At 40.3% G+C, this 22,828-nt stretch overlaps 1 protein-coding gene across 3 annotated transcripts in view; it reads left to right on the top strand.

The window, feature by feature from the left end:
- Positions 1 to 22,828, top strand: part of LIX1 (limb and CNS expressed 1) — a 62,460-nt gene that overhangs the window by 35,853 nt on the left and 3,779 nt on the right. For all 3 annotated transcript variants that reach the window (XM_019816992.2, XM_045041421.1, NM_001048162.1), the window contains 3 exon segments: positions 10,873 to 11,013; positions 13,315 to 13,410; positions 21,690 to 21,767. In XM_019816992.2, the coding sequence (XP_019672551.1) occupies positions 10,873 to 11,013; positions 13,315 to 13,410; positions 21,690 to 21,767 (315 nt within the window).

Here is a 22,828-nt window from a genome sequence, read left to right as displayed (position 1 = left end):
TGTTTTTGTTTTTTTATTTATTTTTGGGACAGAGAGAGACAGAGCATGAACGGGGGAGGGCCAGAGAGAGAGGGAGACACAGAATCGGAAACAGGCTCCAGGCTCCGAGCCATCAGCCCAGAGCCTGACGCGGGGCTCAAACTCACGGACCGCGAGATCGTGACCTGAGCTGAAGTCGGACGCTTAACCGACTGCGCCACCCAGGCGCCCCTATTTATTTATTTTTTTTACATTTTATTCATTTTTGATACAGAAAGACAGAGCAGATGTGGAGGAGGGGCAGGGAGAGACGAGACACAAAACCCAAAGCAAGCTCCAGGCTCTGAGCTGTCAGCACAGGGCCAGACGTGGGGCTCGAACTCACAAACTGCGAGATCATGACCTGAGCCGAAGTCTGATGCTTAACCGACTGAGCCACCCAGGCATCCCAGGAGTGCATGTTGTTTTAATGAGATATTGTATTTATTCCCCAGCCCTGTTCCCTGACTTTAATCTATGTCTTTTCTTAGTGAGCAAAGTGAACAGAGATGCTTGGCCTCCAAATAGAACAGAGTGCAGTGAAAGAAATGCTTGGGAAGAGAATCCACAGTAAATAAAGACTTGGGACTATCTTCACAGGAGTCTCCAAGCCCCTAGTTGAATGAGCTTTAGGAAGATACTGTCTCTCGAGTTGCTGAGTGAGGAAGAAAAGCTGACTCCATCTTGCCCCGTCCCCCCTCCATCCCTCTCAGTGCAATCAGAGCCAAGTCCTTTTACATCAAAGCAACTATAAAAATAAACCAAAACTTTGAGCCCTGATCAATTCATCTTGTCTTCACCTGAACTTGAAAAAAGCAAAGGAATAAAAGAAAAAAGGGGAAAGAAAAAAACGCAAGGAGCAAAACACAACATGGTTTTGTAATAGTTACCAGGGACCTTGGTCTAGGTATGTGTGTAGAATAGCATTTGCAGCAGAGGTAAACTAGGAGGAGGCCAGGTGGTTTATATTATAAAAATAACATTCTGACCCACCATGTGCATGAAACGTTTCTTTCAGTTGACAGGAACTGGTGAGTTTTCTCTGAAAATTGGACTCCCAGACCACTCCCCTCCCCCATACCTAGCAAAGACCCCGATTCCCAGCACACACAGAGTTCCAAATTGCTCCCAACATATTTGCAGCCAGCCTGACCTACAGAGAAAGAGACGCAATATTAACTTGAGTGACTGAGTTTCAACGGTTGCCCTTTTTCACATCACCATCTGGAAGGAGAAAAAAATGCTAATATATCCACAATTAGATAAATTGGAACACATGCAAATGTTCATGCTTAGACCAGGGCAGTCAAGGTCTTAAAGAACTGAAAAGGGGACAATTAGCAGCAGGGCCTGGCTTGCGGCATTCTTTGTGCTGATGCCTTGCTGTCAGGATGAAACAGAGGTGTTGGTGACACTGACCAGAGCTGGCAGGCCATACACACACAACTCTGCAAGTCGCTTGCTGAGACTTGAACTCTGATTCCCAAAAGCAAAATTTTTCCAACCACCTGAATGACAGACTTGACAGCCTAAAGGACTTGGGCAAGAATTCTCACCTCTCAGTCAGTTTATTTGGTTTCGCCACCTGCAAAGTCCCAGCTCAGGACATCCCTTGGGTAAATGTGCCATTCAGGGAATGCCACCTAAGTAACACTGACCTGCCCTTGACCCCAAGGGGGACAACATTTTCAGGTCTGAATTCATACGTAGATTCCATCTGTCACATTTGCTATTACTGTTCTTATTCAAAAATCTAATTTCTTAAATAGACTATTTTTCAACTCCTTGGCTATCATTAGTAGGGACTGAGTTAAGTGTGCCTAACTTGGTTTTGTACATTTTGGACCTACAGACCATTTTTTTTTCTTGATGTCTTTCAAATACAAATATGAAAGGGGCGCCTGGGTGGCTCAGTCACCCAGCAGACAGAAGTCTGATGTCCTCGCAGAGCCTGCATCAGATCCTCTGTCCCCCCTCTCTCTGCCCTCTCTCCTGCTTATGCTGTCTGTCCATCTGTCTCTCTCTCTCTCAAAAAAAAAAAAAAAAAACTTGAAGCCACAAGAGAATTAAAATAAATAAATAAATAAATAAATAAATAAATAAATAAATGAAAAATCCTAAAAAGTCTGTTTAAGATGGAAAAAAGTTACTTATATTGATGTCTTTCCATGTGCTTTCCTATGGAAAACACTGTAGTTGAGATGTATGTACAGTAACATCTTGAGGTCCAGAAACAGCCATTCAACCCATGTATTCTTCCTATTTTCTAATACTAAGCATGGGGAAAATTATTAATCAAATGAAGGCTCTCAGGAAAGTAACTGTTCAGAGTATAAATTGTGCCAGCCTAACCAGGTTTCTAGGAACAGTAACACATTTATCAATACTTGTAAAGTATTTAATAAATAATTAACATTAAAATTCGTTTCTTATTAGGCATTTCTATTTTTTTCCCTTTTTTTTAATGTTTATTTTTGAGAGGTTGGGGGGGGGGGTGCAGAGAGAGAGGAAGACACAGAATCTGAAGCAGGCTCCAGGCTCCGAGAGCTATCAGCATCAGCAAAGAGCCCGATGCGGGGCTCCAACTCACGAGCCGTGAAATCACGACCTGAGCCAAAGTCAGACACTTAACCTACTGAGCCACACAGGCACCCCAGGCATTTCTATTTTAATAACATGTACATGACACCCAAAATTTTATTTTACTTAAGAACTTCTGTACATCCTAAAAAGTTGATAAGTTACTATTTTATTTCAGGACAACCTACTGACTCACAAATTAATCTTGGTTGAATAATTTGCCATTGTACAGTGCCACAGTTTGGGAAATTATCATGGAAGGAATAAAAACTGCTGAGCAGAAAAGGAAAATGGAGACCTCACTTACTTAAATCAGCAGTGCTTATATACTTCCTAAGGGCTTAATTTTAGAACTGTCATAAAGAATTTTTTTTTCAACCTGAACACTGCATTCCTTGATTCTTTGGTAGAAGCAATTTCACTAGTGAGAAATTAACATTTTGATGATAGCAGAGGTGGACTTCCTATTGTGATATTGTGATTTATAATAAGAAATACATATTTCTTATCCTTCAACACATATGTCTTTATCCTTCCTGGTCCCTAGCGCAAAACTCCTAAAATGCTGAGAACTTCTTAAGTGGTAAGAATAAAAAGGTATATTTTATTACTCACAAAAAAACCCTTTCTTCCACACCTGAGTTTATGTTAATGAGGTGATTTCTGAAAAGCCCCTAATGATGATGGCTGGTTGCCAAAGGAACCAACCAAATGAGTGGAAGATTGAAAGTTTCAGACCAAGCAACTGACCTCTTAGGAGAGGGGCTAAAAATTAACTTAATCATTGATGGTCAAAGATCTAATCAATCATGCCTATGTTATGAATCCTCCACAAAAATCCTAAGTGATGGGACTTGGAGAGCTTCTAGGTTAGTGTACATATGGAAGTTTGGGGAAGGTGGTACACCTGGGAAGGACATGGTACTCTGAGCCCCTTCCCACATTTGTGCCTTATGCATCTTTTCCTCAGGCTGTTCCTGAATTGTATCCCTTCATAATAAATGAGTAAACTAATAAGTGTACCATTTTCCTGAATTCTGAGAGTTGTTCTAGCAAATGATAGAAGAGGAGGGAGTAGTGGGAACTACTCATTTTTAACAGGTTAATCAGAAACCTAGGTGACAACCTGGACTTGCTATTGATGTCTGAAGTGGGAGCAGTCTTGTAGGACAGAGCCATTAATCTATGGGATGTGATGCTATCTCCAGGTAGATAGTTTAAGAATTATGTTAAAATGTAGGACATCCAGCTGGTGTCAGAGAATTTGTTTGCATGGGGGAAATAGTTGTGTTGGTGACCAGAGTATAGAAGTATAGAATGTTTTGGTATAGTAGAGGAGAGACTTAGACTTTTCAACCATGAAGCCAGTGAAGCTTCTATCTAGGTTCCTTCCAAATCACAGTGCCAACTTTTTAAATTCATAATTTCATATTTTCCTTAAACAAGGTCCACCAAATTGTGTGAACTTCAGGCCCCACAAAATCATGGTTCTGACCCTGATATTTACAAATGAGACACTAATGGGACAGAAGCCTCCAAGAGAAGTCCTGGATTCACCTGCCTCAGAATCACCTAGAAAGTTAAAATGCAGACCTCCCCACTGCAATCCTTTTATTTATTATTATTTTTTTAATTTTTTAATGTTTATTTATTTTTGAGACAGAGAGAGACACAGCATGAACAGGGGAGGGGCAGAGAGAGAGGGAGACACAGAATCCGAAACAGGCTCCAGGCTTTGAGCGGTCAGCACAGAGCCCGACGTGGGGCTTGAACTCACGGACTGTGAGATCATGACCTGAGCTGAAGTCGGACGCTTAACCCACTGAGCCACCCAGGTGCCCCTCCACTGCAATCCTTTTAAAGAAACTGATTAAATTGGTCAGATTGGGGCCTGGGAACGTGCATGTTTAACCATTTCCCCCAGTGATCTTACTATGAACACTAAAGTTTCTGAACTCTTCGTTCAGATCCTGGCCTAGGCTTATCAATGATCTTCACAGTATACCTAGGGCTCTTAGTGGCTTGTTGGTGATCTAGCATGCAAAATAAAATATAAGGCAAGAATGAACTGGTCTTGGGGTAATTTCTTATCTAATGGAGTTGGGGACATTTAATTTAAATGACTTTTTCTCTTGAAGAGTTAGCAAACACTTCTTAAAATCATTGAGCACTCATATGTGGTAGAATTATAAATTCTCTTGGCCCCATACTTCATCAAGGGGTAACTTCCAGCCAGCATTAGAAATTTCCTACAAGGAATGACATTTCATCTTCTCATCTAATCATAGCTGGCCTCTTTCTCCATTTTTCTTCTTCCTATTGTCCAGTTAGAGGAAAGCACCAAAAGGACAGTAGAAAGGAAGCAGATATAGAATAATTGTCAGCACATTCCCCTCTTCACTAAGCACAGTTGCTTGCCACAGCATACTGCTTCCTCTTTGGCTTTTTGTTCTGAATGAAGTTGAATTTGTCATGCGGGGATGGGAGGAGACAATCTTAAAGTCTTTTGTCAAAATGACCCAAAGAGTATCAAAATAGGAGCTTTGGCTAAAGAACTATATCAATTTGAGGAGTGCTATGAGATTTTAGCTAAATTATTTATTCCATCTATTCTAAGGTGTGTGACCATTTCTGTGACAAGCACAATAGTGTAGTAGTTAAAAATCTTGGCTCTCAAGTCAGGGAGACCTGGGGTTTAATCTTTTTTTCGTCACTTTTTAAGTTATATAACCTTGGGATATGACCTCTGTTTCCTTATCTGCAAAATAAGATAACAAAGAGAAATGCCTTTATATCAGTGATCTATGGCTGGGTAACAAATTACCTCAAAACTTACACTCATTGTCTCATACTGGAGTCAAGCTGTCAGTTGGAGCTGAAGTCATCTGAAGGCTTGATCTGTTCTGGAGGATCAGCTTCCAATATCACTCAGATGTCTGTTGGCAGAAGGCATTAGTTCCCTACCATGTGTGTTTCTCTGTAGCACTGCTTACAACATGGCAATGGCCTTTTCCCAGAGAAAGCTATCTAAGAGAGAAAGCAAGTGTTACCAAGACAGATACCACAGTCCCGTTTATAACCTAATATTGAAAGTGACATACCATATAACTTCTGTCACATTCTATTGGTTACATACACCAGCCCTGGAATAGTGTGGGAGGGGACTGCATAAGGGTGTGGATGCCAGGAGCAGAGATCATGGGGAGCTATCTTGGGGCTGGGTACCACTGCCTTCCAATAGTTTTCCTCAGCACTGCCTCACTCTTTTATTTATTTTTTATTTTTTGCTTTAATTTTAGATTCGAGCCAGGAGGCTTTGAAATGATTATTGTGATTTATAATGTATCAACAAATGAAAGGCATCTGAGCATCAAGATAAATGTCTGAGTGGGGTCTACTAGCTGCTTGAAAATCATGTGGCTTCACATGCCTAAGAAATCCACAGCTGACTATCTCAACTATTAAATATTCCAGCTCTGCACTTTAACAAAGTGCAAAGGACAGAAGTTGTCTCTCTATATTAACAAGTAAGAATGGTTAGCGGATAAGGCATGGTTTACGAATCTGTATTTATGATTGGGGTCTGGCTGAAAAACTGAGAATAAACCATACAACCTGGGAAGTCTAATTGTAGCAGGAAGTTGTTTTGAAATAACATCATACTTCATTCACTCTCCAACTGATGTCTTTGATGACCAATTTGGACACATGAATAAAGTGTCCTGTCACTTACCCTATTTTATTTTCTTGCAGCATTTCCTACTGATGGTAACTGTAATGGTGCCTATTCTTACAACCGAATCCACACTCTGATGTAGATTTGCCAAGCAGATTGCTTCTGACTACATTTCTTGCCCAAGTGCAGGCCCTTATGGTTTGAGAGATCCCATTTAAATATCCCTAAAGAAAAATATGCAGCCTTTACTGGCTTGGATTTGTAGCTCTAAATTTTAGAAGAAAGCGGCTGGTTAACATTATAGACATTTTGAAGTACTTGTCTTTTAGAAATGCAAAGAACAATAGCAAGAAAAGCCTTTTGATGATTCAGAATTTATTTTATTTTATGTACTTATTAATTGGTACACTTTCTCCCCCATTTTAACCAAAGATTCTGTACACTGAAACAATAAAATAAGTAAAGACATGTGTCTGCTTTAAAATCTTGATATTGGTGAAGTCTCCGTAGTCCTTTTTCATGCTTTCTGGGAAAAGGCTCTTCTGTTCTCTCAGCCCAGCAGCACTTTGATCTCAAAAGCAGTGCCATTTGGTTGTAAATGTATGTGGCGCCTTTGATCTACTACTTAGCTGGTCTTATTTAAAATAGATAGCTTCTTTTATCTAAGTAGTGTTTACTAGGTCTCTCTCTATGAAAGACAGTTTAAATTGCTATTATTTAGATAGAAAGCTATATAAAGTTTCTTAAGATTGCCCAGATCTGAATCTAATTTCTCTAAACTCTAAAACCCCCAATGGCTCTATTATAGATTTTGTAAAGAAAATTCCTATTAAAATGGGATACTCTTACAGATGTCAGGTAATATTTGCAAAAACTTTGCTTTCTGATGGGAAACTGACTTTACAAAGAATAATAAACATATTCTACATTCAAGCAAAAATGGTAATCTTAGAGTGCCTGAACTAATGGCAATTATCCCTCAGAAATTCACATATTAATAGATTTTTATATTACTGTGTTATACATACCATACAGGGTATGTTGAAATGGGATTTTTAAAATAATAAGTACATGTATTTAATTCTCTTCTTTCTGAGGGTTTTTTGAGCATTTTGTCAGGTGCCTTAAAGACTTATTGAATTTTTGGGGTGCCTGGGTGGCTGAGTCAGTTAAGTGTTTGACTTTGTCTCACTTCATGATCTCACGGTTCGTGGGTTTGTGAATTCAAGCCCTTGCATCGGGCTCTGTGCTGACAGCTCAGAGCCTAGAGCCTGCTTCAGATTCTGTGTCTCCTTCTCTCTGCCCCTCCTCCACTCATGCTCTGTCTCTGTCTCTCAAAAATAAATAAAAATATTTTTTAAAAATTAAAAAAAAAAGACTTGTTGAATTTTCTAGACTGTATTCAACTGAATACAGCAACAAGCTGAATGTCATTCAACAAGCTGTATTTCAAGTACAGAGACATAAAGATGACTTAGTCACCGACTCTGCCTTTAGGATGCTTACCACCTAGGGTTATGGGGCAGAGCACTGGCAGATAATTACACGGCAGTGTGGTGAATGCCTCTCATAAACAGTGATCCTCCCACCCTCACCTTGGAGTGGTCAGGGAAAACTTCCTGGAAGTGGTAACACCTGAGCTTCCGTGAAAGCCCACTGATTCAGAACTCAGTGTTCCATAAATTCTCAGCCAAGTCCATATGATAAAATCAACCTATCTGTCCAGACCCCCCTAATTGAATAAAGTAGCCTAAACCTCAGGAGAGAGCTAAATCTTAAAAGGCTTTTGCTGCCTGAAGCTATCCCAAAGCCTTCTTGCTTGTCATTCAACTCTAAGGGGAAAAACCCCAAATCACTTTCATATATATTTTAGAACTTTAGCACCATTCTTTTTTTTTTTAAGTTTATTTATTTATTTTGAGAAGAAGAAGAGAGAGAGGGAGACAGAGCAGGGGAGGGGCAGAGAAAGAGAGAAAGAGGGAGTCCCAAGTAGGCTCCATGCTGTCAGTGTAGAGCCTGACATGCAGGACTCAATCTCATAAACCAAATTGTGAGATAATAACCTGAGCCAAAACCAAGAGACAGATGCTCAGGGTCTCCTGGGTGGCTCAGTCAGTTAAGCGTCTTACATTGGCTCAGGTCATGATCTCACGGCTCATGAGTTCGAGTCCTATGTCAGGCTCTGTGCTGACCGCGAAGCCTGGAACCTTCTTCGGATTCTGTGTCTCCCTCTCTCTCTGCCCCTCTCTTGCTCACACTCTGTCTCTATCTCTCAAAATTAAATAAACATTAAAAGAAAATTTTTTTAAGACAGATGCTCAACTAACTGAGCCCCCCCCCCTCCACGCACCCCAGCACCATTCTTTATTTAAAAGGAGATATTGGAACTCTCTCTGTGTTATAAATTAAAATAGCTGTGTATAATTGCTGTTTTGTTAGGCTACTGCACGTTTTTTCCATCCTCCCTGGGGTCACGTTTCTATTTCAGAAGTTTTGTCGTTATTTCATCTGGACCCTAACCATGTGGAGCACTTCCAAGTGCTGACCCTGGGAGCAGGCACTCTGGAGGATGCTCAAGAAGTATACAAGCTGCCTTCCCAGGCCTGGAGGTTGGGAGAGGGGCAGGAAGAAGTGATCCGTAGCCAAGTACAGGATCGTTACAATAGTTGTCTCAACTGTCCAAAGAGGGAGGTTGCAGTGGGAAAATCACAGGGGCTGGAGCCTGACCTCAGGGGATTCGTACTGGGTTTGTGGAGATGGAGAGGAGAGGCCAGCCTCTGGAAGATACAAGAGCACGAGTTTGAAGTGTTCCTCAGTCAGTGTCCACATAGTCAGCGTGGGGCAGATGAGGTAGAGGTGGGGAGGTGTGGAAAGCAAACTGAGGGGGTTTGGCTTTTTCCCTATGGAATTAGTGAATTCTTGAGGCTACAAAACTACAGAATAAATTGGGAGATTTGGTATTTTCCCTGTTCTTTCACATCAGTCACCAACCACTACTGATTCTGAGAAGCATGCATTTTAGGTGGTAGGAGCCTTGGAGACCAGAGGGCCTGGCCTCCCCATTTGTCCAGTGAGGAAATACGTCCCAAAGTTTAGGAAGCCCGGGTCTCATGATCATGAAGTAGCAGAGCCAGAGGTGACTGTCCACATTGTTGACCAGGACCTGCTTCTGGGCTTCTCTTCCTAGGGCTTGTTTCCCACCAGGAGTTTTGGAGTAGGTTCTACGACCCTTGGCAGTTCATAGGAACCTGTGGGAGAAATGGCATCACACCCTCCAGTAGGAGTGAGCTCCAAGGACAGTGCAGTTCTCACAGGGCTTCATCCCTATACCTGGACCCCCAGGGTCCATGCTAAGCCAGAATTTGAATAAGAGGAGTTGTAGCTGACAACAAAAGAAACAGGATAGAAAAGAATCAAGACACATTGAATGACCCATGTGAGCCACAGGAAAGTGAGGTTAGGAGAATGGAGAGCAATATTACTTTTAGGAGGAATTATTATTTTTTTTAATGAGTTGCTAATCATAGTCTGCCTATGGTTCCTAACTTCAGAAAGACCAAACAGGGCATATCCCACCCAAACTATGTGGACTGAGAGCAAGGTGGAAAGGGTGATCCTCAAGAATATCAGGGAATGGTTATTAGAAGGCAAGTAGGGGATAAATGCTGGAAAAGAAAAACAATAGATTTTGACATTAGTTCCCTTGTCCTAACCTGGACATGTAAGCACATATAAGACTGAGATATTCCCATGTGTCAGGTGTTCTCAGAATTTTACCTATTTTAACTAATTGTGCCTATCCTCAATGTGATGACATAGGAATTACTATTATTACCATTTACAGAGGAGGAAATTGAGACACAGAAAGGGCTAACTTGCCTATAGTCTTTCAGCAAATAAGTACCATAGCTTGAATCTGAATCTAAGCAGTCTAACTCCGGAAACTGTTTTCAATTATTCTGTTAAAAATATCTCCAGGGAACCTGGGTGGCTCAGATGGTTAAGTGTCCATCTTTGGCTCAGGTCATGATCTCATGGTCCATGGGTTTGAGTCCCACATCTGACTCTGTGCTGACAGCTCAGAACCTGAAGCCTGCTTCGGATTCTGTGTCTCCCTCTCTCTCTGCCCCTCCCCTGCTCATGTTCTGTCTCTCTGTCTCTCTCAAAAATAAAATTAAAATAAAAATTAAAAAAATATATATCTCCCATTTTCCTTCTTTCCTTACATTTTTCTCCTTCTGAAATAAGGATTTGAGGAAGGCACTGAAGACAAATGTAATCACCAAGTACACAGTAGTAGCCATTATTACTTTTATTTTATTATTATTTATTAACAGTTTTCAAAGCCTCTGGTGCAGAGTAGACATTCAATGACAGTAAAATAAGACAAAAATCAATGGAAGACCAACCAAGACATTTTCATGGACTCTAGGGCAGAAAGATAATCTCATGATCTTCAGGGGACTAGCAATGAGTAAGGAAGAATAGGTGCAGAGAGTAAATGTATGAATGGAAATGTCCAGAGATCCACTGAGGCAGTGAAAAAAATGGTGAGATGCTGAATCCTGTAATAACTCCTTTTCTCTTTTCTTCTTAAGTGCTGCCTAAGTAGAGCTGAGGCCAGACGGGATGCAGCTAAAGTGGCCCTAATCAACTCCCTCTTCAATGAGCTGCCCTCTCGAAGGATCACTAAGGAATTCATTATGGAGAGTGTGCAGGAAGCAGTTGCCTCCACCAGTGTGAGTACCCACTAGGGTAGAGCTGGCTGCACTGAAACACTGAGGCATTTCAATCTTGGGAAATACTCAAATAAGCAAATTCTTTAAGAACTGTGCAGAAACTTGGGGAACTTTTTTTTTTAAAAGAACTTGGGGAGTTCCTTGTGCAGGAACTTTTTTTAAAGGACTTGGGGAGCCTGGCTGGCTCAGTTGTGAGTTCAAGCACCACACTGGGCATAGAGTTTACTTAAAAAAAAAAAAAAAAAAAAAAAAAAAAAAAGAATTGTGCAAGTTTAAGTTTTACCCATGAAATCATTGATTTTCAACAAAACTAACACTTGGATTAGAAATCAAGAAATTGGAACTGTCTTCCTATGCCACATCACAGAAATATTTTTTAGACGCCCTTGATCACCATTAACCAAACTTTAAATCAAAGTAGATAATTTGATCCATCCTGATTTGTTTACTTGAATGTTAGCTATTTGAAAAGCGTTGATTCTTTTAGGGTTTGGGAATGCATACAACTGAATCCTGTTTTAATGTAGAGATAAACTAGCTCATTTTTCCCCCAAACTTGACTGATGATAAAAATTATCTGAAGTGCTTTAGTAAAAGTACCAATTCCCCAGCCAGTGTAGGAATCTGGCAATCTGTATTTTTAAGGAAAGGCTGACTGCTCAGATATGGAAAAGCCATATTCCCAATATTTGTTAGCTCTTAGAATTATCATGCTTAATAGGAATTACTTCTTTCAGAGAGCTGAAAACTTTTTACAGAGAAAATTTCTATAATGGACATAATTAATGCAAAATGCTGTAAGAACAAAAACTGTCTTAGAAATCCAGGAGTAGATGATTTGCCCCTTGTATTATGTGAAGCTTCTGATACTTGTTACCTGCAAACTACAATGGATGAAGCCTTGGTTTCTTACTGTGGCAGGTGTCTCTGTGTGTGTCCTCCAAAAACAGGAACTTGGCATTACTGAGGGAATTAGCCACCTCCTGATTTTGCCATTAGCATGGATAAACCCCATCTGAGATTTACATTCTCTGATTACCTTAATCTGGTTACAAAGGTTCTGTCATTTTGGAGAAGCTGCTGAAAATGAAGGACACATTATCGCCCTAGCAGTGACCCTTTTGTTCCTTTTCCCCTCGTAAATGCTCTTGTCACCCCCAAGAGAGATAAGAGAAGGGGTAAGGGACAGAGAGTGGTTGACCTGGCAGGAAGACATCAGGGGGCTCTGTTCTGTATCTGCTGTCAGGATGAAAGGAAGCCTTTATTTTCTTGCCCTGTAAATTTTAAGTGCCTTTGAGGAAGAGAGTTAGGAAAATGATGCCTGATTTATATGTGTGGAATTTACTCAGGAGCAGGGAGGGGCCCTCAGTGTAAATGTAATTTATCATTTTTTTCATGGAAATTTCTCAGGAAAGAGAATATATAAGGTTTGCAGGCTCTGGATGGATTTCCTCTGGGATATTTAAAAAGCCAACATAAATATTTCAGCAGCAGCATGTTAATGTTATTGCATTCAAAAGCTATAAATTTGCTAGTATCTGATGCTGGCAGTTGTTTGTTCAGTCTCACAAAGGCATTGCCCACTTTCCCAGAAATCCAAGTCCCTGGGATACTAAAGGGCAGGCCCCAATGCCAGCCCACAGCTTGTGTTAGTTTTTTTTATTGTTACTACCCCTAACTAAATTGAAGGGAAATTTCAGTTCTACTCGTCACCCACCCACCTTGTTTCCTAAAGATTAAGCAGTCCAGAAGTGAAAAAATATACAACAAGATCCATGTCTCCAGGTCAAACACCAACGTATTATAAGAACTCCCATTAAGAATCATGGCAGTAAAATATGAATGGTCTGTACAACCAGAGAATTATTTCCCTCTCAGTTATATAATCTTGCCTGGTTGCCATCAAATCAGAACAGGGTCAGCATTCTAATGTTTCAAATAACAGATGAAGGCAGCCTCAGAGGGCAACCACTCAAACATTACCACCATCAACAGCAAAGACCTTGTGCAAGATACAGGAATTTCTACTTTGGGAAAATTATTCTTTTAGCAAGTATATAATTAGTTAACATTCTAATCAAAATCTAGATTCAAATTGATTACAAAATCCTCCTCTTTACTCTGAGTCATGATGAGATTAAGAATTTTATCCCAAATCAACTGGACACTTGGTTGTAGAATGCACACCTGAAAGGTCAGGAAAATAGAAATTTCACTATAGGGCCATGGCATTAATTCATGAACACCAAAAGAAGAGGAGGGAAAATCCATAATATTTTCCTTCTCTGCTTTCCTCCCAAGGGCACTTTGGATGATGCAGACGACCCCAGCACCAGCATTGGAGCCTACCACTACATGTTAGAGTCAAACATGGGGAAGACCATGCTGGAATTTCAGGTATCTGACTTCCTGCTATATGTTTAATTTTGCTACACAATCCAGAAACTTGTGAGAATGCCACTCTTATCATTAACATCTCCTTTCCCAATAGTCTAGTCTTTTTTTTTTTTGTTTTGGGCCTTTTAACCTAACCCTCTTAGAATCCAGCATGGTAGCTCCATTATAGCCACACCTCAGTAGACTAAAACAAACAAACAAACAAAGCAGAGTCTTTGCTTTCTTAAAGGGAAGTAAAAGGCTTAAGTCTAAGGAACAGCTGGGGAACACCACCACTTGAAGACCTTGTAACATTTCACCAGCTTTTCAGTACAAAGTTCCTTTTAAGCCAAACTAAACACTTTGAAGTGTTGGTTTTGACCATTTGGTTCTTAATTTTCGGAAGTCATAGATGAAGTTGCCTACAGTGTACATTAAACAATGCCCCCCTCACTTCTGGCATTTCCACTAAACAAGATCTGCCACCACCCATTGTTAACTAAATCAAAACATTTATCAAGCTGTAACTCTGTTTCATCCACTGCTGACAAGCAATAATAGAGCTGAAGAACTATATTACTTATTATTTGCAAATCAATAACATTAACAATAAGAATAATACTCATTGACACTTATTGGATGCTTACTTTGTCTGACACTGTGCTCACTGTGCTGAGCATTTAACAAATAGCATAATTTAACACTCACAATAAACATACGAGTATTTATTATCCCCATGTCATCAGGAAAGGAAATGTGCCATATTTAGTCAATTGCAGAGCAAGGGTTCAGACCCATGCAGTCTAATTTCTGAGCTCACAGTCCCAACTGTTATCTTTTATTGGACTGGGCAGATGAAAATTCAGCAGTGATTGGGCATGAAATGTGTGCCCTCTAAAAAAATTAAACTTGGATATTGAATATCCATATTTATGCAATGCTAATAGGAATCAATACACAATGTTATAATGAAGAGACTATACCTCCAGTATTTCTGTTGTTAGATTCCGAGAAGCAATCAAAGATACAATGTTTTATGGACCCAAATGTTCATTATGGTGTAGTTTACAGTGGTCTTACAGTTGAGCTCTGAAGCCACCAGCTTTCAAATACCTTTCAAACTATTTTCTGGACTGCAATGCCATAGCCACTTTGTAGGTGGATACGTCCCTCCTGCCCATTTTTAAAAATCAGTATTTTCCTTCATTAGGCATTTGTTTTGTTCTCAAAATTACCCTCTCTTCATTAAGTCACCCAGTTTTTTGTTTTTTTTTTAATGTTTATTTATTTTTGAGAGAGAGAGAGAGTAAGTACTTATGAGTCGGGGAGGGGCAGAGAGAGAGGCAGAGGATCTGAAGCCAGCTCTGCACTGTCAGCACAGAGCCTGATGTGGGGCTTGAACCCACTAACTGTGAGATCATGACCTGGACTGAAGTCAGACGCTTAACCAAATGAGCCACTCAGGCACCATCCCGTTTTCTTTTTAAGTGGCAGTGGTCTCACTGGCCTTTGAGGTTGATTGTCTTGGTTTTGAAGAGACTGGGTATCCCTAAAGCATACCCTCTGGGATAGACAGGGGCATGCATCAGCTCAGTGATTCTGAGCCCAGAGTCTGAAGTGGGCTGGCCCAATTTAGCTTGGCTCTGCTTCTCACCTCTAAATCTGTTTCCTCATTGTATGTAAATTAGGGAGACTATTAGTACTGGCACTACCTCACAGTGCCATGGTGAGCGTTAGATGGGACAATATAGAAAGAGTCCAGAACAGTTCCTAGCATATGGTAAATAATGAATATTGGGGCGCCTGGGTGGCTCAGTCAGTTGAGCGGCCGACTTCGGCTCAGGTCATGATCTCGCGGTCCGTGAGTTTGAGCCCCGCGTCGGGCTCTGTGCTGACAGCTCGGAGCCTGGAACCTGTTTCGGATTCTGTGTCTCCCTCTCTCTGACCTTCCCCCGTTCATGCTCTGTCTCTCTCTGTCTCAAAAATAAATAAACGTTAAAATTTTTTTTTTAAATACTCAATGAATATTGACAACTGTTATTATATATACTTCTGAAGAAAGACTGCTTCACCTGAAAGGCTACCAGATGGATTCCCTTGGCAACTTTATCTAATCTAAAGGTTTCAAATGAGGAAAAGATACCTCCCTGCACTAAATATTTCAGGGCTCTTGCTGTAGGATAAAAGGGTGGAACTGTAAAGGGTCCATACTTTTCCCCCATAAATAATCTAAAGTCAAAGAGAAAAAAATGAAAGGGAAGAGGATAACCCAAGAGAAAGAACACCAATTTGTCAAAATTGGATAGACTGTGTGACACCTGCCCTACCAATTCCCACCTGGGCACTTCAGTATTCTGAGACTCAATTTTCTCATCTATAAAATAGGAATCATAATGCCCATTGTGTAGGATTTTTGTGGAATGCACATAACGTGACATTTATACAGCATCTAGTACAGTAATTTCCCCAAGGAAGAACCTCATTTATTTTAATTCCTCCCCTCTCAACCCCAACCAAAGAAAATTGTACTTCTTTTACTATAAAATGAATGTTGCCTGCTCTAGTACATAGTAGCTTGTATGTGATTTAGTAGCTGTTTTCAGAAAACTAAGAATGATTTTTGATTGCAATTAGGTTATTAATCTGGCAAAGATGAGGGAGGCAGGATTTTTAAAAATTCTTAAAATTTTGTCCAAATACTATGAAAGGCTGTACTCAACCACCTTTTAGTAATACTTTAATTACCTTGCAATGGGCTGTATGTTTTCTGTGTGGTCTATGTTGTAAGGTATTTAAGTATGTGAAATAATAACTTGAATCAAACTGTGGAAATGGTTCATAAATTCTCAGAACAGAGGCTGGGGACAGGATGGGGGACAAAGGAAGAGGATGTGAGGGCAGGAAAAATCCAAACTCACTCCCCCAGTAGGGATGCTGGCAACCCAGGAGGACGGCTGTGGAACACATCTCTTTTCCTTCCGCCAGTTCTAGGTTGCCTGCTGGGTCCCAGCACATTCCTTGGTGGCCTGGGTTAAATGCATCAGCTTGTTTCTTCACATAATGGGAATTGACCACAGACCTGGGCTGTTTGTAGCCGACACAGCAATTCAGTACCCCTGGTGGGTAATAGACGTATGTCTGTATCTAGCTACGGATGACTATACCATATAAAAACAAGGCGGGTGTCTCCTGACTGCCTGCAGGCTTTCCAGGGGGGCTGTCAAGGAGGCAGCACTCAGAGGAAACGTGATAGGCTTCTGCTTACGTTCACTTCGTGGGAGGGAAGCTGGGTAGCCTTCCCATACAGAAAATTGCCTGGTGTTTGGGGGGAGGGATGGCAACAGCACTAGCCACTGGGTCTTGTCAAGGTCAGATTTGAGGCAGACTTTGACTGAAGCTGGTTAATATATTTACTCTGAAGCCTAATGCAGTCCAAGGACGACTTGTTTATTTACATCTTTGCTAAATTCTCCAGGTCGCCTTTTAAAACCTCATCCCATAAACAAATTTCCTCTTAAATCCATTCTCTTGGGTGGGGAGATGGTGCCCACCTGTTTTTCAAGTTCTCCATTTACAGTGTTTGTTTTTCTTATTTCTGATGAATCACAGAACCAAGAGAGTCTCCCAGACAGAGTTCTAGAGAGAAGCAGCATGCATTTTCTCCCCACAAAGTAGCTGAAAGGGCAAACATTGTTCCTAATAGGAGGCAACACCAGGAAGCACTGAGGACAGAGCCCAGCTGGTGGTGGTTTAAACTAAATGAATGACAAATTGAACCAGGAAAACTGAAGAATGAAAGCTGCAGTTTGCACTTTTTCCTAAAGATGAAGAAAACAAAGGGTTCAATTCTCCATTTGATATCAAATTTATTTTACTGATCAGGACTGGCTACATAATTCTTGGGGCCCATACAAGATAAAAATGTAGGGCCTTTTAAAAAAATTGCTAAGAATTTCAAGTCGGTGGAGACTTAAATCAAGCTTGGGGTCCTGTGTGACTGCACAGATCACAAGTTCATGAAGCTGGCCTTGTCCCTGAGACAGACTCACCAGAAGGGACTAGAAAAGGAGAATTAAGCATTTACCTCAGGCACAAAATTTAAAGGAGTTTCAAAAAGTTCAATGATAAAGACAATATTATAATGCACTATTTTATTTTATTCTTATTATTTTTTTAGAGAAAGAGAGTACAATCAAGGGAGAGGGGCAGAGGGAGGCAGAGAATCTTAAGCAGGCTCCATGCTCAGCATGGAGCTCAATGTGAGGCTTGATCCCACGACCCTGAGATCATGACCTGAGCCAAAACCAAGAATTCTATTCAAGTGACTGTGCCACCCAGACACCACTATACTGTGCCACCCAGACACCCCTATAATGCAATATTTTAAAAACTCAAAATGAGTGTGTGAAAATTCATAACAAACAAATATCACCCTAGTCCCAACCCAACTTATAGGCCAGCTTCTTGTTTACCTGTCAGCCTACCCAGACTCCCCAGGCTTCTAGGTCAGCCACATAACAAGAAGCATGGCACAAAGACATGAATAAGGAACAGGTCAGATAGCTCACCAAACATATTTCCTTTAAAGTGATAAGGTTTTGGGGCACCTGGGTGGCTCAGTTGGTTGGGCAACCGACTTCGGCTCAGGTCATGATCTCACAGTTTGTGAGTTCGAGCCCTGCATCAGGCTCTGTGCTGACAGCTCAGAGCCTGGAGCCTGCTTCAGATTCTGTGTCTCCCACTCTCTCTACCCCTCCCCTGCTCGCGCTCTGTGTCTCTCTCTCAGTAATAAACATTAAAAAAAAAAAAAAAATTAAAGTGATAAGGCTTTGACAGGTAGAAAACAAAACCATGAAAACCAGGCAGCAGGGGATTATGATGACCTAGGAAGAGAATCCTTACAGAGGCCCACAGCAGCCCTCTCCTTGCTCTCCTTGCCAGTCTGCAATAATGCAGGGATTTCTGATGGAATCAACGAGAGGCATACAAGGATTTCCTGGGGTTAAGAGAAGGGCTCAAACAGCTTCGGGAAGATTTGAGGATAGTAAAGGTGGTCTTATGAAGGAAAATAAAGAAGTAGGACAGGAAGAATGTGGAAATATTTCAATATACTTTACATAGTGATCATAAGATTAGCATCTCTACAAAGGAAGGCAATGACTAGATTGGGATGTAATGTAAGAAGGCAGAAAGAAGGTCATCTTCCCTGTGGGATTTTAGGAACAAAAACAGCACTGAGAAAGAGGCAGTTGTGTTACTGCTGCAGCAAAAACTCCTTGGGGATGGAATAGAAATTTGGACAAACCATAAGGGGTAAGGAGGAGGGCTCTTCCACAGTGAAAAACAGTTCAAGTCTCTGTGGGGAAGTTTTTGAGAGATGTCGGTTGCCAAGGGACATGGGAACAGTTTTTGGCTCTGTTCATGGCAGAATTGTGGGTGCTAAAGTCTTAGGAGGACTGCTGGGTGGAATGCCAAGAGTTTATCTGGAAAGGGGGCAGTAGTTAGTGTATAGATAAGAATGAGAGCTTAGAAGACATTGGAGGAAGAATATGTTACTAAGGCAAAAATTGTAGGATGGTGGAATTAAGAGCCCTGTAGGCTGTTTCTCAAACTGGGCCACAAGGACAATATCAAGAGGGCTGTTGAAAGTCACAGAAGAAACTCACTATATCTTTCTGGGTTTTACTGAGTGTAACCATTATAAACTTGGGTTGGGGGGAAAGTGGAGGAGTGGAGGTGGTATGCATTATTTTAAAAAATGGGTATATACACTAGAATACAAAATAAAACATGAAACGGAAAGAGATGTCTTATTTGGAAATAGTGGCCCTCCTGTAATATCACAGAGACTGTTTCCTATCAGGACATAAAAAGTGTTCCTTTTCATTTTTATGGCTACCAAGTCTTTAGTGAGTAGGTTTAAAGGTACAATGAGAAAGGTAGCACAGATTTACCCTCTTCAGTCACTGGGGTTACCTTGCTGAGAAGCACAGGGGTGAGAAGCAGATTACATAAGATTTAGCTGTAGAACAAACCAACTCTCACTTTTCCAAATGATCAGAGTGACATGACAGACTGAAAATCTGGACCAGGGAGAAGTGAAAAAGAGAGGGCATAAGAGGGGCAGCTTCCCTGAGCAGTGGAACCAGAGCCCTAGGCAGATAGTGGCATCTCTGTTTGGGGTAGGAGGAGTAATTCTGCTGGTATCCATGAATTATTTTAATTAATAGAAACACATGGTTTTGCTTTCACTGAAGTCTCTATGGGCTCTTTGAGTGCTCACTTGAATAATAGAATATAGACAAAACCCCAAACTGAAAAGAAGGGAAAAAAATTACATTCTACTGGCAATTTTAGACATAAGAATGGTGATATTTGCTCTTCTGATCATCTTATAGCTTTAAAATTCAATAATTTTAAGGTGTCTGAAATCTTAGAATGCCTTAGATCTCTTCATTTTCATAATTTAAGCTTCTTCCTGAGCAAGCAGAGGTAAAGACAATAACAATCAGCTTTTTTAAATGGTCGGTAGGACATCTGTCTCAAAGTTAAGTTTTCATAACTAGTGTCATGACCAGGAATTTCCTTAATTGCATTGTGTGTGTTGTTTATGCTGTTAGTCCACAATGGGGGGGGGGGTAGTCTCTCTGACCAAAAATGAAAAAAAATGCAGATAATTTCACTGGAAGACGCATTAGGAAAATAAAATCTTCAGTATGTGTATATAGTTTACCTTGCCCTTCATATCATCAAGGGAAAAGATGCTGATAGAAACTCAGTGATGTGCTCAGCCCCGGGCCACTGGATATAGGGACTGTGGATTGGTTTTAAGGTCAATTACACTTTATTACCCATATTTTTATGCATTTTCTTGACTGAATTTATAAACATAGGAGAATTTTACAGTTTCTGTGGTTTGTCAATTATATGTTATCTATATTTACTTTTTGGCTAAAATTTAAATGGTTTCTCTAATATGTAATATTGTCACATGATTCAAAGCTCAATAGGTAACAAAGAATGTCAGAGGGAGATCTCCCTCCCCATCCTCCCAGACATTCCTGTTCTCTCCCCAGAGACAACTATGTTACCCAGTTCTTTTGTATCTTGCCAGAACTCTCCTGGCATTTACAAGCAAACATTTATAAGGGTTTTCTATTCTTTTAAATCAAATACCAGCACACAGTATATGTGTTGTGCATCTTGCTTTTCTTTTAACACCACATCATAAAGACCCTTTATACTAGAACCTGGAGAGCCTTCTCATTCTCTCTCCATGAATGAAAGTATTCAGTAGCAATAATGTATTGTAGGGGAGGAAAATAATTTTCCCTCTACCCTTATGAGTTCTTAGCTGAGACCCCTGCAATCAAAGACAGATTAACATAAGAAAAACAGAAGTTTATTAGCATATATACCTCACATATACATGAGAGATACTCAGGGAAAAATAAGTATCTTCCTGAGGTGGCTTGGAATTTATGATAAAATACCATCTTGATAGGAAAAGGGGAGGCAGGAGATGTAGGCCTCTTAGGGGATAGCAAATGATTTTTAAGAAAGATGAATGGGCCCTTAGTAGAATAGATAGGATGTATAATACTTTGTGACAGAGTTTGTTTGCGTATGGTGTGGACTTCCAGTTTCCTTTTCTATAGTAAGAGTTGGTCTTCCCTGGTTGATAAAATTCCTCAGGAGGAGATTTATCAAAACAAGTTCCTTTTGTCTTTAGGCAGATAAGGGGAGTTCAGGGAAAGACTTTCCCTGCATTTGATGTTTTTCAAGTGCTTCTGGCTTAAAATAATCAATATACCAAAATGGCATGTTTTGGAATGACATGTCCTAAACTTATATTTTGGAGTAGCATATTCTGCTACCCTTAAGTTTCATACTTTTTAAAACCATTTCCTTAAAAATGATCATTTAACATATTCCCAGCCTCAGGCAATTTCAAAAACAGTACAATGAATAATTTTGCCTGCACATCATTCTGAGATATGCTGGTATATTTAGATAACTTCTTGAATGTAGAGTTGTTACAGTATATGTATTTTTAATGTTAAAAGATATTTTTCAACTACTTAGTCATTTTATTGTGCAAATATGGATGTGGCAGAGGAGGGAAGAATGCTCAAGAATCTTGGAGACTCTGGTGTTTGAAAAGTCTCAAAATGTTCTGATGATATTGTGTATTCTATTTTCCTGAGATAGTTGGGGATCAGAGTTATGCCCTACCCATCTCTCACACTTTCTTTCACATTTCTGCTTTGAGATTAATGACAGGTGTTTGGGTTTTGTAGGAGCTGATGACCATTTTCCAACTACTGCACTGGAATGGAAGCCTAAAAGCCCTTCGTGAAACAAAGTGTTCCCGACAGGTGAGATTTTCCAATCAAGAACAGGTTTATGTCATAGAGACTGAGCAGATGGCTTGTCATCTTCCTAGATTTCCTTTATTTGGATTTTTCTCTGTTTAAATTTGGTACTTTATGTATTAAGAGCAGAAGATACAGGAAAAAAATATATAAAACAGTCTATTTGAGTCAGGGACTGACCAACTAGGCATGCTAAGGAGAATATTGCCTGGACATGGGATTCATTTAGCTACCTGTACTAAATGCCAGAATAGAGGGATCATTAAGACAGACTTGATTTCTAAGTCAAGTGCTAAATCTACTCTACACACCTGCCCAACCTTAGAATTTGTGCCTTCACCGGAATCTACCCCCAAAACGAAGAGCACACTGTACACACTGTATGTTAGCCAACTTGGCAATAAATTATATACATTAAAAAAGAATTTGTGCCCTCTTCTGTTCTCGAATGCAGAAAGAAATTTAAGAATGTACTGTTTCTGAACTGCTTCACTGAAGAATGGTAAAGTTATCCACTAAAAGTCCCCAAAGGGCAACAGAAATGATTATAAAGCTGGGCAAGCTGGCATTCAGTCACCTCAATTTTTTGGTTTGGAAGTTTCTTCCTTGTTTTTCAGAAATGGGGTCTCACTATTTCTTTGTTACCTATGAGAATCACCCTTCCCCCCCTTTTTTAATGGCAAAGGCAAACCCTGTCCTGTGTATTGAACAGCTTTCACCTGCTATCTTCCAATATTTATGCTTTCTTTGCTTTCTTTATGCACCATTAGACTTTGAAAGATGGCCATTTATTTTTGAGAATTTGCTAACAGGAATTTGTATGAGGAATAAAGCCTCTACTAGTCAGCTAGATGTGGGTGGATATAAGAGTTTTCCATGCACTGCAGCCCCAGGAGTTTTTAGTTGTTCTTTGGTTAGAAAGTCTGGCTTTCAAAATGTCAAAGATGGAAAAGAAATAAGTAGCTGACAATGGTTTTGGCTATTTTTTTTCTTTTCCTTTGATTTTATAAAAGGCCTTTGAAACTCACTGGGTTAGTTATAAACACTTTTCCATGGTTGTTTTT

This window comes from Felis catus, chromosome A1 (genome assembly GCF_018350175.1).
Source record: "Felis catus isolate Fca126 chromosome A1, F.catus_Fca126_mat1.0, whole genome shotgun sequence".
NCBI classification, from domain to species: Eukaryota; Metazoa; Chordata; class Mammalia; order Carnivora; family Felidae; genus Felis; species Felis catus.
This window is presented reverse-complemented; position numbering and strand designations above follow the sequence as displayed.